Here is an 18,612-nt window from a genome sequence, read left to right as displayed (position 1 = left end):
TTATTTTTTCCATTTCCATATTATCCATCCCACTATTTAGTCCTACAAAAACTTTGTCATGCAAGAATGCAAATTTCAAGCTTAAAAATAAAGGTATCAAAATTTTTCAGCCAGTGATCATACTTAGAAAAAAATGTTGACATTACCAAGGTTGGGACAGAGTTTTGTTTTATTCATTTTTCAGCTATGGTTTTTTTACAAAATAAGTGGCACATAACTGTGGTCTGATGTGGAAGTGAATTATATATTACAGAAGGGTTTTTATTTTGATCCATTAGACCCCCAATTTATCCTGTATTTTCAAACTTTAAGACCTTCTGGTATATTTTTCTTTTGATTGTCTACATGGCACTTGTTACACATTTGCTTTCCTTTGAATCAAAACCTGATTCACCTACTCCTATACAAATAAAGAGCTCTAGATTAACAAACGTTCTGATTATGTATTTCATTTCTAAATTCTTGCTTGTTCCTCTTCTTAGATTTGAAGTATTTGTGGCCACCCAAGAGGGATAGAATAGATCTTGGGTAATGCCAAGATCCAGAATTCAATAGGCTTAAATTGCATGACACACAGGTGTCTCCTCATCTATTAATGACCTGGAGAATATTGTTGTTATTGAAGCTGGATAGGAACAGAAGATTGTTTGTACCATACACAAATGCTATGGGTGAGTGCTGGACTGTATTGAAGTAAGAAGGCCCAAAAAAGGAACAAGCTTTACCTCCTGATGAATTTGGAAGATCTCAATGATAAAGTTACTGGTATCTTGTTTAAGTATATTGGGGGAAGTCTAGGTTGACAGGCTTTTGCCATAAATTCAGTCACAACTAACCTATTCCTGAGAAATAAAGCTTCCTTCTTTCCTGTTCCATTGGTGTGACAATCTGGTGCTCCTGGGTTAATTCCCCCTGCTTGTAAACATGGAGGATTTTAATTCTGTAGAGAATGACATATCAAAAAAACTATTGTATTCCTTCCCTTTGCTTACTCCCGTTTACCTGTTCATTCTTAACTGCAGCCTTTGGGTAGTACTTGAGATAGTCCTCAACCTACGACCACAACTGAGCCCAAAATTTATATTGTTGAATGAGACATTTGCTAAGGGAGTTTTGCCCCATTTTACAACTGTCACATTTGTTAAGTGAATCACTGCAGTTGTTAAATTAGTAACACTGTTGTTAAGTGCATTTGGTTTCCCCTTTGGTTTTGTTTGTCAGAAGGTCACAAAAGGGGATCACATGACTTGGGGACACTGCAACTGTCATAAATGTGAGTCAATTGTCAAGCATCTGAATCTATGACCATGGGGATTCTACAAATATGAAAAATAGTCATAGGTCACTTTTTTCAGTGCCATTGTAACTTTGAATGGTTACTAAGTAAATTGTTGTTAAGTCGAGGACTACCTATGCACGATTCCTGCAGATATTGAGGAATTCAACCCTTCCTGCTTAGTATCTTGTCTTTGGGCTGGTTGCGTTAGTGAGGGAAACTATTTGAAGGGAACCTTTGTATCTTTCTCTGCAATATACAAATGTTGCAAGCAAAAAGGATTTGCAAAGGTCAACCTGCAGTTTCTGTCGTTTGTTGTTACAATTATTGTTTGGACAGTCCATTCTCAATAAGTTTCTGAATCCTGATACTATCAAGCAGGAGGTCTTGGCTGTTTCTTCAGATTTTCATTACGGTCTTCTGATGTCTCAGACGAGTTTTGGAATTGGCAGCTGTTTTTTGCAAGAAGGATTTTTGTGTTATTTTGCCATAGTCTACTCTACATAGAGATCCCACATTCAACCCCAAGATGAAAAGAGCTGAGAATTATCTCTGTTTTGGTTATCTTTCATTCCCCCCCCCCAAAAAAAAATCAGCAGATGGTTCTATCTGTTAATCAGCTACACTTATCAGAGTTCTACCCTATGGGATTGCTCTATTGTGTTCTCCTCTAGGATGTCTCCCCTGTTGTTGAAAAAAAAGAGAATGAAGCTCAGTTTTGTGGTGGAGAGAAAGCTTTTTTTTTTTTTTTGGTCAACCTTGCTTTGTTTGTCACCTGGATTTGGGAGCTGGAGGAATAACCCACCCTAAAGCATTTGTCTCATTTTAGAAAAATAAGAGCAGTATTTCACTTAACCATTTGCAATTCCTCCCCCTTTAAATGTTTGCAGTTCTTATTTGTGCAACTGAGCAGCAAAAACCTTTTAGATTTTAAAAGCATTTATGTTTTTTCGCTCTTCATATGCAGAATAATATAATTCAATTAATTGATTTATATCAACTAATTTGAATTGGTTTTGAATTAGCTATGTTGCGCTTAATGTATTTTAAGATAGTATTAGCTGTATTGAAGTTATTTTATAAGACAGATTTATATTTTACAATCAATAAACATAATTTTCTTTAAGTTTTCCTACCTGCAATACAAAGTTGCAGAAACCATTGCACTAATTCACTCACACAAGGACTTATCAAGTAATTAAGGTGCTTATATATTCTATAACTATCTTTGCATTATTTTACTTATTGTTTTGTACTGTAGCTTTAACAAAAGCTTAGATTTAATTAAACTTTTTATTTTTAAACTTTAGATCAATCAACAATCCTTTTTCCTTTTGCTTACACTTTCAATGTAGTATTGTTATCCTGTACTGTAACTCTGCAGCTATTGGTTCTATCGCAATTGTCTTCCAGAATTTGGAATCAGCTTTAAGAGAAGCAAGGGGACAAGTGGAAGTCCTGCACAATAGATGTGATGACCTGGCTTCTCAGCTGGGGCTTAAGCAAACTGAATTAACACAAAAGGATTTGGATGTGGCCAGAGCTAAGTATGTTTGATATGAGAAATAAAGTGAGATAATGTTACATTGTTTGGATTGGCAATATTTTATCCAAATGCTTTACAAATAGTCCTTGACTTAATGATCATTTGCTCAGCGACCATTTGAAGTTGCAGTGGTGCTGAACGAAGGGACTTAATGATCTATATCCGAAGTCATGGCCATTGTAGAGACCCCACAGCCATGTGATCAAAATTCAAGTGCTTTGCAGATTGCCTGCATTTACGACTGCAGGGCCCTGTGACTCCCCCATCCTCCTATTTCCCACATATCTACACACATCTAGGATAGAAAAGTTATCCATTCCCTTCAAAATAAATAATAATAATAATAAAAACACTAGCCTGTACCTATCGGTTATTTTTTCCGATCCAATTAAATGTTGGCAAGAATTTATAAAAGGGCTTTGAATATCTGCCCATCAGCAGGACAATTCTCAGAAAACAGAATAAAATCAATTTTGTATGGGGAAGAAGCTTGCAAAAGAAAGAACAGATTTGAAAATAGTCCAGGTTTGGCTGATGAACTCAAAAAAAAAATATTTTTTTTTTCAAAAATGCTCCCCAATTTTATCATTATGGGAAAGGCAGTTTGCATGACTCAAAATGCATCTGATTTCAATTTTAAATCCTACCAGTCCTGTGGGATTCCCCCCTGGTCACGTGACCAGAATAAAATGTACTGATTTAATTTTCAGATGACCCATTATAGAAATCATTTGGTAGTATACAAAATGCAAACTCCTTGAGGGAGATGGGCAGCCTGGAAACACTAAATATAAATAGATAAAAATAAATGAAATATCAGAAATCTTAAACAACTATAAAAATTACAGAAGCTGTCTTGCATAGCATTAAAGAATCATTTGGGGAAAAGTTTAAATCTAACAATTAAACTCTATAGGCCAGTGGTGGCGAACCTATGGCATGGGTGCCAGAGGCAGCACTCAGAGCCCTCTCTGTGGGTATGCGCGCTGTCCCCCCCGGTCCTAGGCCTTCAGCTGGGTTTTGTTAAACCTTTTCGCTTTAGGCCTCTGTAGCTGTGTGCAAAAAAAAAAAAAAGGTTCAATCAGTCAATTTCAACTTCTCGCGGCAAAAAAGATCTTGCAAAGTTGGAATTGATTGATTGAACTTTTTAGTCCCACCCAGTCTGCCGTTACCACTGCAGTCACGGCCATCCAATGGGCCACGCCCACCCGGCACTCGACGATGCATAAATGGGTTTGGGGTTGCAGTTTGGGCACTCAGTCTCTAAAAGGTTCGCCATCACTGTTATAGGCCAACTCAAAGATGTGCTTGTAAAAGACTTCTTAACGGGCTATTGTAGATGGGAGTCTTAGATCTTATTGGGTACTGAGTTTCACTCATTTCCATCCTTTATTCTTTCCTCCCTTTGAGGCAGCTGCATGCCAGCTACAAAAGGAGATGCTCTTGGACTTGGATGTGAGTGTGTTGGGAGGAATCATGACAGTGGATTGCATTAGAGAGAGGAAAGGGGTGATATAGGCAAGAATTGAGCAAAGCAAAACATCCAAGACAAAGTTAGTTTGGTGAGTCTATGGGGGCACAGCCAGATTGCTTCAGGTGACTAGAGGCATGGAAGAAATAAGAGGTTTTTTTTTCAGAACTGATAAAAGCTGCCAACTGTGAGAAGAAAGGCAGAGTCTAGCAGCCACATGAACTTTTATATCACGCCAACATCAAGCCAAAATTAGTAAACATTTCCCTTCACAGTCGGAATCCAAGAGATACCAGAGCCCCTGCAGCAGTTCAGGCCAGAAGCAATTGATACCTGACTGTAAGGCCAAGAAAATGCCCACCAGCAACTGAGGCAGCCAAATCTGGAGATTCTGATTCTAGTAAGGCTAGAATCAGGCTGAGAAGAAAAAGAACTTCACTTTCTTCCCATTTGACAGCGAGGAAAGCAGCTAAAGACAGGGCTAGCTAAGCCATGATAATTAACATATATGTGGGCAATTTAAGCTAGCAAGTAGATGGAAGAGGGAGGGAGAAGCAATAAAGGAACTATAGATAGGCATAATAAGCCCAGTGTAATCTATAATAAATACTACCCAAAGATACATAGGAAACAACTTACCATAGAACAGTGATGGCGAACTTTTTAGAGACTGAGTGCCCAAAAACTGGCCCCGCCCCTGCTCCACCTTCTGCCCCGCCCCTGCTCCACCTTCTGCCCCGCCCCCACTCCACCCCTACCCCGCCTGCCCACAGGGCCACTCACCGCCTCCAGGGCCCGCCACAGATCACCCAGAAGCGCCATGGCCATGCCCTCTGCCCACGCCCTGCAGCATCAACTGCGTGATGGGGCGTGAGGGCAAAGTCTTGTCTACGCTGCTTGGCTGCCATGTCCTTGGCTGCACTGCTCCGCGTGGGCCACACTTGGGGGCGACTCTCCTCCAGAGGGGCTGCTGGTGAGGAGGGATAAAATATTGAATATTGAAAAATACATGGACATTCTTAATTTTGTTCGAAAGAAATCATTTTTGTACAATAAACTTTTCCTTTTTATGCTTGTGGTCTAATCCAGTTTCCCAAAGAACCATTGCAGAGTTCTACAAATTATTTTTGATTTTAGTAAATAGAAGTTACTTCTACTAATTAGGAAAATATAATAAAAGTATCTCTGAAATCTTTCCTTCCTAGCAGCAAGGGCTTATATTGCATATGTCATTATTCCTGTGAACTGAAATCTTGTTCTTTGCTATAAGAGTTAAACATTTTTTCCACTTCTCTGGCAAATCTCAGGACAACTCACCAGGATCTGTTTGAAAAACATAAACAAGAATAGGTGATATCATCATTGTCCCAAATAAATCCACTTCACATTTTAATTTAATTTAATTTATTAAATTTATATGCTACCTATCTCACCGTTGGGCAACTTTAACCTTTAAATAAGAAGTTCAAGACCTATAATAATAATATATTTATTTTAAATGATATATATTTTAATGTAACACAGTGTCAGAATCCAATTATATTTCATCTCTAGTTATCGACTATGGAAAACCCCATTTCTGCCCTCTCTAGATTCTGTCATACTACGAAGGGGAAGGGAGATGAGCAAAGGGGTTTTATGGTTCTCCCTTCCTTCGTTACAACTTCAAAGGGACTGAATGTGGATATCACCAAAAGGACTAATCATAACAATAGGGCCCATCACCTTTCATGTACTTCTCTCTGAAGTCTCCCTTCCGCCGGCCGTGAGGAAAAAGGGGGTGGAAATGTAATGCCTGGGATTGTCGCTGGAAGGACGGTGGGGTGGGGGGGCTGCTTGGGACCACCTAAAACCTTGAATGGGAGGACTTGGGCCCCAAGTCCTGTCTAGAATGCCTGCAACCATTTTCTCTTAATAAAGATGCCTGTTGGAAGAAATATTCCAAGAGTTCTGTCTTCTTAAGATGCAAAGTGGGGTGGGTCCTTACACATAGGGCCCATGAAAAAATATTATTTTAGTATGTTTATAAGCTAATTGATGCAATTATGATTAAAATTGTATTTTTAGAAAATTGAGAGAATAATAGAGTGCCATAAAATAGTTAATAAGACTATGATTTGAGATCATCATGGTATTTCTTTTGCTCAGCTTTGTTGTTTCTTGCTTGCTTTGCACAGGAAGGAATTGCAGGAGCTGCAGAATCTCTACAAACAAAACACTGAACATGCGGCACAGCAGGCAAAGCTGATCCAGCAGCTTCAGGCTCTCAACACAGATACACAAAAAGTACTGAGAACTCAGGAGGATGCTCACACAGCTGAAACAATATCATATCAAAAAGTATGCTGCTTCCCTCATTATTAAAAATATATTTCTTCTACATCTATATGATCTGTTCAAGTATCTAAGTTTTTACTATCGGTGTAAATGTACTCTCAACCATGAGCAAGCAGCAGTGGTGTACAGATAGTCCTTGACTTTCAACCACAATAGGGCCTAAAATTTCTGTTGCTGCGTAAGGCAGTTGTTAAGTGACTTTTGTGCCATTTTATAATCTTTTTTGCCACAGTTATTAAGTCACTGTAGTTGTTAAGTGAATTATGTGGTTGTTAAGTGAATCTGGCTTTCCCCATTGACTTTGCTTATCAAAACCCAGTTGGGAAGGTTACAAATGGTGATCAAATGATCCAAGGACAGTGCAGCTGTCATAAATGCATACCAATTGCCTAGCCCCCAAATTTTGATCACATGACCATGGGGATGCTGCAACGGTTGTAAATGTGAAAAACGGTGATAAGTCACTTTTTTCAGTGCTGTTGTAACTTCAAACATTCACTAAACAAATGGTTGTAAGTCAAGGACTACCTGTATAACTCTTTGGTGGAACATCCCTTACTTTCGTGTCCGTGGAATCATTATAACAATACTATTCCAGGTGTTCTGGGTTTTTTTGCAGCTGAAGAAGTAGCCTATTTAGGGCAATGTTACTTTTTTCAGATATGAAACATAGTATAGTGCCATTGTACTGTACAAGCTTACTTTGTCTTACCTGTGACATATACTGCCTGGTATTTCTTCAATTAATGTTTGCAGTTTGGGTATTATGACCATTCTAGTTTTATCCTGAACAGTGTTCTTTAAAATAATGAGATTTCAACCATTTTTCCTTCTCTCTGCTAGAATAGGAAAACTAAAATGACTAATTTTAATTTACTACACTATTCTGCTCTATTACATAACACTGTTTGAGAGTGGTCTGCTTAATATACTTGTGCTGCAATTAGAAGAAATACAGGAAGTGTAATTTCAAACTTGAACGAATGGAAATTATATGTTGTCTAAATGGGAAACCGTATTCGGTGGGTTAGCTCCCATGTAAGTATTTGTAGATTTGTTTGTAGTCCATTGAAATAACTTTTCTTTTATGAAATGTTCAGTCATCCTGATGAATAACTATCTAGAAGCCAAGACCTCAGTGAAAGGAAGTCTTGTATTTTAAAACAAAACTTCTAAACTGTAAATTTCTGAGTACTGTGATAAGGTAGTCTAGAGACTGAGAAACTCTCCTTGTCTTATTATCCTTAGTATTGATTTAAGACTTACCAACTTGAGTCTTAGGTGAGGACAAATCTATTGAGTCTCATTAAAATGAACACACTGCAGGAACACTTTGTCTGCTTGGGACTAGTAAAATAGTTGGTATATATTTTTAGAAAATATTTCTTTTTCTGGTAGAATTACTGTAAATACAGTATAAAATAGATGTCAAGGAGTTTCTTTTAATGTGGAATATTTACTTTGAATAGGGGGAAATTGTGTTGTACAAACTCCAACTAGATATTAATGTTGAAATGATAGTTTATATAAAGTATTCTGGAGTTTATTGATGTGATTTCCAAACATTAGTGAAATTTTCAACAACATATCTATTGTAGCTATATAAGCTAGAGGAAATTTAGAAACTTCACAAAATATTATTATATTAATATCATAATTAATCTATTTTTTGGAGTGTTCAGTAGTCTCATACATGATACTCCCTCTTCAAATTCCCCAAATTCCCAACTAGCAGTTGATCCAGGTGAAGAAATATTACTCATATTTAGCATTTATAGTACATTTCATATTTAAATGAAGAATGTCTTAAAACAATTACAAAGTTATTATACAGACTTTTTTGACCAATGTTTTCCATATTAAAAATATTCAACATATTTGAGAGCCAGTTTGGTATAGCGGTTAAGGTATTGGCCTAGAACAGTGTTTCCCAAACTTGACAATTTTAAGGCATGTGGACTTCAACTCCCAGAATTCCACAGCCAGCATTGCTGGCTGTGGAATTCTGGGAGTTGAAGTCCTCATGCCTTAAAATTGTCAAGTTTGGGAAACACTGGCCTAGAAACCAGAAGAGTGTGAGTTCTAGTCCCGCTTTAGGGGCAGTCACATGCTCTCAGCCGAACTCGCCTCAGCTGAGAGAGAGTTGTGTGGAAAATAGGAGGAAGGAGTATTGGTGTGTTTACCATATTGAATTGTATAAAGAGCAGGATAAATATCTTTACAACCCCTTCCCCCATATTCATGCTTTTTTAATATATACATTTGTTTTGTAATTCTGTACTAATTCATTTTCTGTATATGACTAAGCCACTTCAGTGTATTTGTTTCCCACTTTTTGTTCGATATTATATTCAATGTTCATTCATTCTTGATCTTGTCTCTCCTTCATTTGTTTACCACAGGGACTTCTGAAGTCATTGATTTCCATTGTTTTTAATCTGTATGTTTTTTTCTGAAATATTCCACTCTCATTTCCAAATAACAGTGGGCAAGAAATAAAGATTTATACAGACACATTTGTCCTCTTACAACAAAGTTTCATTTCTCATAACAGGCTAGCTACTACCTACTAACTTTCTACAATTTATATGTTTACATGTCTTAAAAATTATTTATTCACTTTTTTTGGTAAACATTTTACCAAGATGTATGCATTTATTTGCTTAGTCTACTTATTTGCTTCATTTTTCCATCCGCTATTATTTTTCATGCTTTTATTAGCATAGCTGTACACAGTTCTTTCCACTTTGTTTCAGGCAAGTTCTCCATCAATTTTCCTTACATCCATTTTCCATTCATTCTGTTTAGAAAGTATTTCTATTTTCTAATTCTGTAGAGCTATCCCATTGAACTATGTCCCACTGAATTATATCTTAGAATAGAACTGTGTAGAATTGACAACAAAATTACATATTTATTTAAGCTATGGCTTCTCTCTTTCTGTTTATTTTTTTAAAATATTGTATCATTCTTTTACAATATACCTCAATGTTATTCCAAACTAGACTACTTAAATAGTATGCTAATGCATTTAGTTTAGTATATATCTGCCATGTGACTTAAAAGTGCTGAGTAACAAATCTTGCTGTCAAGGTTAATATATCATAGTACATCCATACTGTGTTTAGTTTAGAAAATGAATATAAGAGAGATAGTTGTCTTCAAATATATTTTTTTGTTAGGGGAATTTGAAGCTTGTTAACTACTATTAGTTATTTAGAACAGAGGTCCCCAACCTTTTGGGCACCAGGGACCGGTGCCCTGGAGAAACGTTTTTCCGCACACCAGAGGGAGTGTGGTTTTTGCATACTGCCTGAATCCTTCGGATGGGGCTTCGCTTGCTTGTGCAGCCCGGTTGCTGGCATGCTATGGACCGGTGCCAGTCCACGGACTGGGGGGTTGGGGACCCCTGGTTTAGAGGATGAAAACTGTTGTATTTTAACAGCATGTCTCTTGGTTATGATAATACATTTTCATAAAATGTATCTATTTGTTTTCAATAGCTTTATAATGAATTGATAATATGTTTTGAAAAACTCAAAGCAAGTGAAATTCAGCTCCAGCAAAATCAAGTTTCTCTTCAAGATAAATTATTTGAAAAAGAACAACATATCAGTCAACTGGAAAAGCAACTTCATGAGGCGCTCTGTTTTTCATCTTCATTACCCTACCAGACTTATTCAGAACCAAAAAAAGGGGTAAGAGAAAATTTATATTTTTAAAGAAGGGTTAAGAATGAGCTTATGAGTTTAAAATGATAGCTTATAGGAATTCCTATATATTGTTATAATACTGATGCAAAACTTGGCTTTCCTGTAACATTAATTAATTAAAAATGAAGCTGATTATTTCCTCCTGTCATTTAATTACTTTTATTTGCCAGAAAAGTTTACTTTCAAATGGAAGAGAAACTTTAATTCAAAGAAAACACATCCAACCAATTTTTTGATTAAGCATATTTTGATATATTAAAAATGCTTCAGAATAATTGTCAAGCAAGATTTAAAAATATATAATTAAGACATATATAGAACATCAGCCATTGTAGCTATTGGAGCAGAGAGCTTTATTTTTTTAGAAAAAAATGTATCTAAGGTATGGTACATCAGCTTTCATGTTTGCATTGTTTTTTTTTTTAATAAAAGTTATCATCAAGGACAATATATAGTCTGTCCTGTTAGGGACATTTGGTTATGGTCCTCTTCCAGAACTGAAACGCCTGTTATTTATCCAGGATGTTTTGGCAGAAATAACAGTAATGAGGCAAACAATATTCCATCCTGACTTAAAATAACTCACACTTTAATAGCCCAACTATAATAAAGTTGGAAGGGATCTTGGAGGTCATCTAGTCCAACCCCCTGCTCAGGCAGGAAACCCTATACCATTTCAGACAAATGACTGTCCAGTCTCTTCTTAAAAACTTCCAGTGTTGGAGCATTCACCACTTCTGGAGGCAGGTTGTTCCACTGGTTAATTGTTCTAACTGTCAGGAAGTTTCTCCTTAGTTCTAGGTTGCTTCTCTCCTTGATTAGTTTCCATCTGTTGCTTCTTGTCCTGCCTTCAGGTGCCTTGGAAAATAGCTTGACTCCCTCTTCTTTGTGGCAGCCCCTGAGATATTGGAATACTGCTATCATATCCCCCCTCGTTTTCTCTTCATTAAACTAGACATACCCAATTCCAGCAACCTTCCCTTATATGCTTTAGCCTCCAGTCCCCTAATCATCTTTGTTGCTCTTCTCTGTACTCTTTCTAGAGTCTCAACATCTTTTTTACATCGTGGTGACCAAAACTGGATGCAGTATTCCAAGTGTGGCCTTACCAAGGCATTGTAAAGTGGTATTAATACTTCACATGATCTTGATTCTATCCCTCTGTTAATGCAGCCCAGCACTGTGTTGGCCTTTTTGGCAGCTGCAGCAGCACACTGCTGGCTCATATTTAAGTGATTGTCCACTAGGACTCCGAGGTCCCTCTCACAGTTACTACTATTGAGCAAGGTACCCCCTATACTATACCTGTACATTTGGTTTTTCTTGCCTAAATGCAATAAGATTTGTCCGGCATGATCTGTTTTTGACAAACTCATGTTGGCTTTTAGTAATGACTTTGTTTGCCTCTAGGTGTTCGCTGATTCGTTGTTTGATTATCTTTTCCAGAATCTTCCCAGGTATTGAGGTCAAGCTGATAGGTCTGTAATTTCCTGGGTCCATCTTTTTTAAAGATGGGAACTACATCAGCTCTTTTCCAATCCTCCGGTAGTTCCCCAATGCTCCAGGATCTTTGAAAAATATAGTTCAATGGATCTGAGGTCACATCTGCCAGTTCCTTGAGAACCCTGGGGTGTAATCCATCTGGTCCTGGCAATTTGAACTCATCTAGGCTGGACAGATGCTCACTTACCGTTTTCTTGCCTATCTTAACTTGCGTTTCTATTCTGTTTTTTATGGCACTATTTTTGGTAGGTTGGTCTGTTTTTTCCCTTTGTGTAAAGACAGATGCAAAAAACGAGTTAAATGGTTCTGCTTTCTCCCTGTTGCTTGTCACCTTCAACATGAGAAATATTAAAATTGTTTAAAATCTATTACTTGGTGGTTATTTTCTTAAAATAATTCACCAAATGTGCTTAAAGTTTCAAAATATTTGAAAGTGGCAGTCTGAACTAGCATTCTTTTTTTTTTCTTATTTTAGATAAACTAAGACAGGGGTCCCCAACCCCCAGTTCGTGGACCCACACTTGTCTGCGGCATGCCAGCAACTGGGCCATGCAGACAAGTGAAGTCCCATCCACAGGATATAGGCAGCACACAAAACCACACCCCCTCTGGTCCACGGAAAAACGTTTTTCCATGGAACCGATCTCTGGTGTTCAAAAGGTTGGGGGCTGCTGACCTAAAAGATAGTAAAAAGCAGTTTTAGCTAAGCTATACAAGAACAATTTTTTGTTTTCCTAGCCTAAAGCTTCATTAATTATATTCTTTTGCAAACAAGTTTTCCTCTCCTTCTGGCCTACTATAAAAGTACCAAAAATAAGCATTTTTCCTTTGCACTTGGATGAACATACTTTAGCAAGTTATGAAAATAACATAACATGTTATAAATAACATGTGCGTATACCTTGCATTTATATGCCCCTCTATATTAAATACTACATACGCCTATCCTATGTTAACCTTTGATACCTAGATGGTCAAGAGAAGACTTAATGTTATAATCATCAGCATCTCTCCATCAGTCAAACTGGCGATTTGTGCCAGCTTTTCTTAGGTAGACAAACCTTTAATCTTCTGTCATCTTCAACTGTAATGCCAGCCTTCTAAATTGAGTAGAATAGTTCTCCTTCTCTTTGCCACTCTTCTTTAGGAAATACTCAACAAATTGTATTTGGCAATCTTTCTACTTGCCCATTAATCCAACTCAAGCTTACTCGTTCATATTGGTTTTCTTCAAAGTCAGTACTGTCAAAAGCCAAGTATGGTGTGGTTTCCATACTTCTTCTTCCCAGAGTTGGTGTTTAAGTTCCAGCATAACATTTTTCTATGAGAAGCTAGATTGACATACACTTTCAGCTCCTTATCAACAAAATGAATAGAAACTGTTTGGAACTGCATAGATATCTGAAATGCCCAGCCAGGTAGAAGAGCTGAAATTGGGTTATCTCGCAAGTACCAACAGCCAGTAAATTTATTTTTCTTTTTCAAAAGTTAAATAATTGAATATTTAAATTTATTTACTTCATCAGGATACATGGGCATCTACTCAGAAAACATAGAATAATAAACATTACTCACATATTTCCTTAGAGAAATGTTTTTGGAAGTATTTTCAAAACAAAACAAAAAAAAATAACCGAGACAGCTGTATTATTTGCATGTTACATAGGATATCGTTTCACAGCTATTTCACAATTTACATGGAAGTTTGTTTCCTACTTCACAGTATTTCCAGATGTTGAAATATAGTAATACATACAAAAGTCAGTATAGTGCAGGGGTTCTCAACCTTGGCAGCTTTAAGACTTGTGGACTTCAACTCCCAGAATTCCTCAGCCAGCTTTGCTGGCTGAGAAATTCTGGGTGTTGAAGTCCACAAGTCTTAAAGTTGCCAAGGTTGAGAACCCCTGGTATAGTGCATACAAATGAACGCAAGTTATGTTATTTTCGTAACTTGATAAAGTGTGCTTATGAATGGTTATATCTCCAAACTTGCAGTGGACATTTACTGGAGTTCTTCACCTGTTGCACCTTCTCAGTATTTGTTATTGAAGAATAGGTTGGCTTCAAAGTGAATTAAATGAGAGTACTTTCTATTGGAACAATTGAACAATTTACTAAAGTTAACTGCCAACCTACTAGTTCGAAAGCATGGTACATAGAAAAATATATACTACTTCGGTGGGAAAAATAATGGCGCTTCATGCAGAAGTACGAACCCAACAGATGCCAGACACCCAAATGCAAGCCGACATTGTTGGAGGAAAAACCCCCAGATGATGCTGCAGGATGCCATTAGCTATTCTGAGTGCGGAGCTTAGTTCGCCCCCTGTGGTGATTTGTGGTCAGTGCACGTGTATGAACCAAACAGACTAGCAGTCTTAAGCAGCCAAATACTCTGTATTAACATTGTAGTCTTCTGACTAATGTACCATTGCCATGCGCTAGAAAAAAATAAATAACTGGGTTAGAATAATGTAATAAATCTGAAATATTTATTTATCATATTCAAGAACCACTTATCTCTCTCACATATAGTAACTAAATGTGATAAAGATGTGCAAAACATTTTGACCCTTGTTGAAAAAACTATGTTGATACCATAAGAATATGTTGATGTTGTACGATCTCCCCAAAATTTTCTGATTTCAAAGTGGCCTAGTTATATTTCTCAAGCTGTTTTGATATTGGGATATTTCTACTGAGATCAGCAGACCTTTTCTTGAGCTTAAAAATGTTTTGAACTTGAAAAAATGTATGTTACTAAAATAAAAGGTAGGGGAGGGTAAAGAAATATGAGTTTTAGAAAACAGGACTGTGTTTTTATGTATTTCTTTCCATACGGCTTCGTCTAATGAAATATGCAAGATCCAGGTTGGTATAGAGGTTAAAAGTGCTGGATTAGAAACTAAGAGATCTGTGAGTCAGCTTTTCTCCCTCATCCCTGTGAAACAGACAATGGAAACAGCTTCCAAAACTGTTGCTAAGAAAATGGTAGGGACCTTTCTAAGCAATTGCCAGGACTTAAAACATATTTGATTGCAAGAGAAAAAGAAAATATGCTATAATACTGTAAAAGTAGACAGATCTATAAAAAGAAGGTTAACTGGAAGATTAGCCATACAATTTACTGAGTAAAACCATATGATATTATCGTTTGAATATTTGTTAATTGAATTTGCATTGTTACTGATTGCTCTTTTGAGAGCTCTATACAAATAAAAGAAGTCTTAGGGCTTTTGTTTGAGATAGGAATTTCTTTGCTTGTGAATTTCAGAGTGAAGTGATCTAGATTTCACTTTGGAAATAATATGGATAAATAATTACCATCCTCAGACGGTGTCCGTTGCCAAAATTACAGTGGAGTTTTAACATAAAACATGCACACAAAACTGCATATGATGAGAAATAATGCAGAAAAAATAATTTTACATAAACTTCGTATTGATTCAAAAGTTGGTTGAAATGGGTTTATACCTGAACACATAAAAATTAATATAACTAAATATTGACTGATTCAAATAACTTGTGGACAAATCCAAAAGTATTCCCAGTTTTTTTCCCAAGTAAATATCAACTTTGTGTATTCATAACAGGCTTGCTTTTGATTGTTTGATTGTAAGTCAGTGATTTCTAGATTATGTAAATAAATAAAAATATAATATGCCAGAGACCGGTTTGAACCGTTCAGGTTATTTTCAGTGAATATTAACAATGAGTGATTCTCTATATAAGGATATCTATTAATGAGAAATGTTGCTTGGTAATGGTTTATTACTGTAACATATAAACTGCCTTTAGTACCACATTCCTTTTTTGATATAATCATGTCATAATTAGCAGCATTTATTTGAAATGCTCATGACTGTTTTCAATAAGCTTTTGGTTAATGAGCACTTTTTGATATTTAATTGTTACTAGTAACCTAACATTCAACATTTTGTATATTTGTCATGATATATATTTTCAATATGTCATTTTGGCAATAAATTAGCAAAATAAGACTTTTTCCATTGAAGTATTGATATATAGATTTTTGGGATATACTAAAATTGTGTTTATTTTGTTGTTTTTAAATTGATACATTACTTTAAGACTTTTAAAACAGCTTTGGAAAGGAAAGAAGCCCAAAATATTTTTAAAAGGAAGGAAGGAAGGAAGGAAAGCAATTAGTGCAATTCTGGTGCCCAAATGTATGTTCAGATGAGGTGCATGATTTAAATGTGTAAATGTGGTTCGTAAAAAACATTCCTGCTTAGTATAATATGTTATCCAACAAAAAGTTCAGTTTCCAAATCATATACAAAGTATGGCATCTGAAGTTTCGGTTCAGAAACTTTTTGACTGGTTTTATTCACTTGGAAAACTAAGTAATCAAGGAACACTTTCCTCCAAGCAAAGGCAAAAAGAAAGAAAAGAAGAAACAGTACAGGCTTTATAATAGGACAAGCAATTCAACTTTAACTACTGTCAGTATTCATGTTACTATAATAAAACTTAAGAACACTGTAGTAATTTTTCCCCTACAATTATTCAAAATTACATTACCCTTACTGAAAACTGAATGGCTTTTAGTGGCTTAATTAAACTGTAACTGCTTTGCCATCTGGGTACAGCTTGTCTAGTTGCTTTTCACAGGCAGATCTTTCACTGAATAAATAGTGTTTTGTGTTAGAAGGCAGCTGCTAACATGTAATCTTTAAAATACAAATGATCTGTCCTAATAATTCATATATGCGTATCCACAAATGTATGTATAATTTTGTGGAAAAATTGATTGGGATTTGGGGGTTTTTTTTATCTTAATTTTTTTGTCACTGTTTTATTCAAATTATGTTGTTTCTCAATAATTGCATTTACAAAACTAAGGACATATAATCCATATCTTTATAAGATCACTGACAATACCATATTTTGAGTTTTGAATAGATGCAAAAGAGGAAGGAAAAAGAAGGGGGGAGAATTAAGTAGATCTGATTTTTATGGCTCAAGTGGTTTCATTAAATTAGAGGGCTGTGTGCTCTTGTTCATTAATGAACTTGTGCCATATGCTTTAGCTGTTCTGGTCAATAGCTGATAAAGAGAAGCTTGTGTTAAAAAACATCTCTGGATAAAAATATGCCTGTGATGAGCTTTTATCAAAGGAGTTGCTTTGAATGCGGTAACTACTACTGAGGCAATATGGCTCACAATTTGCGACCCAAAGGTAGTCCTACATTATTGGAATACAGCCTACTGCGCTTCACATTACACAGATGTGAAGGCCTGATTATAGCAGCTTCATAATTAACAGTGATCCGATTTGTTTTGTGGCATAAATGGTGCATGTGTAGAACATTAGCCATGGCACTCTCATTCAAATGCAACTCAAGGGCTCAGCGGCAGGCGGGTCACGAGCTTCAGGGAGTAGCAGCACAAGTTCCTCCATATGTTCTTGCGGCATCTTACTTGGGCTCTGAGTGCAAGATAAGTTCCCTAAAGAACCTAATCGTGTTCTGTAATTACAGTGCGGCTTTCTGCTGGCGAGAAATGAGGGAGTAGCAAAAACCCTCATCAGATAATTTGTAAATTACTTTACATGGCGGATGCCTAACTCAGTTGGTTTTCAACTGCTGAAATTATAAATAATTGTAACAGATGTGGCAATATGGCTGGCCTCCAATAAATGAGGCCCTTGATAATTTGGCCAACCCTTTGACAGGCCAATTTAATAAAATGTGAACAAAATCTTCTTGCTAATAATTTATCATTCCTTTTCCCAATAGAATAAATTTAATTACCCTAGCAGTTAACAAGGTCACACCCAGATGCCAAACTCAGCTACAGTTTTGATAATGCAATCAGGAATTGAAAGGTGATGACAGTGTTGTTGTTTTTTTCATTACCTGGCTTCACATAAACACAGGTGGCGTAGCGCTCTTGTCAGTTTTTAATAATTACAGGCCATTATGGAATGCATAGTTAGCAGATTGAAAACCACACTTTAGTGAATTTGTTTCAGTATGATTGAATTTCTAATGTATAGAGATGATAATACATAACAAGAATTCCTGGTTTACTCCAAAATTGTACAAGACTTTCATTTCAACAGGAGTAATTTACACATTTCAGTGTATCTGACTAATAAAATTGAACATGTTAGGAAATAATAAATATAAAAACAAATGGAACATTTTGTAATGAAACCAGTATTGAGCTAATACTGTATGCTACAGTAAGTCATTACACTGGAAGAAATGTTAAGGTTGTCCAATCTAACATCTAAACAAAGATTATATTGTTTCAGCATGCACTAGTTAGATTTTAATTTGCTGCATATGGAAAGAGTGACAAAAATTTACCGCGCTATGAAGTATTTAATGCTTTCAGCAAAAATTATTTGAGAGCCTTCCGATTACTCATTAAGATAGTTCAGTCAGCAGTGCTTAGGATTTTCTTAGATCTATGTTGCAAGTTTGTTTCAGTGGAGCTTAGGAGGGTTAAAAGATTGCCATATGCAAAAGAGCTGAAGACTTAATATAAATGAAAATAAAAAATTAATGACAGAAGGGTGAAGAAAATAGCCAGAGTTTACTAGAATGTAAGCTCTAGATTGTGACTGTGTATCACAACAATAGAGAAGCAATTAATAGAGGCAGTAGAATAATTGCTGCCTGAAAGGCAGTTAGTGTCTGGAGTCGTCTTCCAAGTCTTTCACTGTGCCCCATATTTATGAAATCATGTTTGCTACACTTAAATTTGTTATTTACTCTTTCCCCAGCTTTGCTTC

At 36.2% G+C, this 18,612-nt stretch overlaps 1 protein-coding gene across 6 annotated transcripts in view; it reads left to right on the top strand.

Moving 5' to 3' along the window:
- The window catches only part of CNTLN (centlein), a 189,423-nt gene that overhangs the window by 62,978 nt on the left and 107,833 nt on the right, over nucleotides 1-18,612 (top strand). For all 6 annotated transcript variants that reach the window (XR_005553700.1, XR_005553699.1, XM_039319412.1 and 3 more), the window contains exons 6-8: nucleotides 2,690-2,823; nucleotides 6,471-6,633; nucleotides 10,134-10,328. Coding sequence is in view for 4 of the 6 variants with exons in the window: in XM_039319412.1 (XP_039175346.1) it covers nucleotides 2,690-2,823; nucleotides 6,471-6,633; nucleotides 10,134-10,328 (492 nt within the window). In the remaining 2 variants the exon portion in view is untranslated. The remainder of the gene's footprint in view (nucleotides 1-2,689; nucleotides 2,824-6,470; nucleotides 6,634-10,133; nucleotides 10,329-18,612) is intronic.

Source organism: Crotalus tigris, unplaced genomic scaffold (assembly GCF_016545835.1).
Source record: "Crotalus tigris isolate CLP2741 ecotype Arizona unplaced genomic scaffold, ASM1654583v1 scf7180000023589.2044511, whole genome shotgun sequence".
Lineage (NCBI taxonomy): Eukaryota > Metazoa > Chordata > Lepidosauria > Squamata > Viperidae > Crotalus > Crotalus tigris.
Note: the sequence above shows the minus strand (reverse complement) of the source record. Positions and strands in the feature narration are given on the sequence as shown.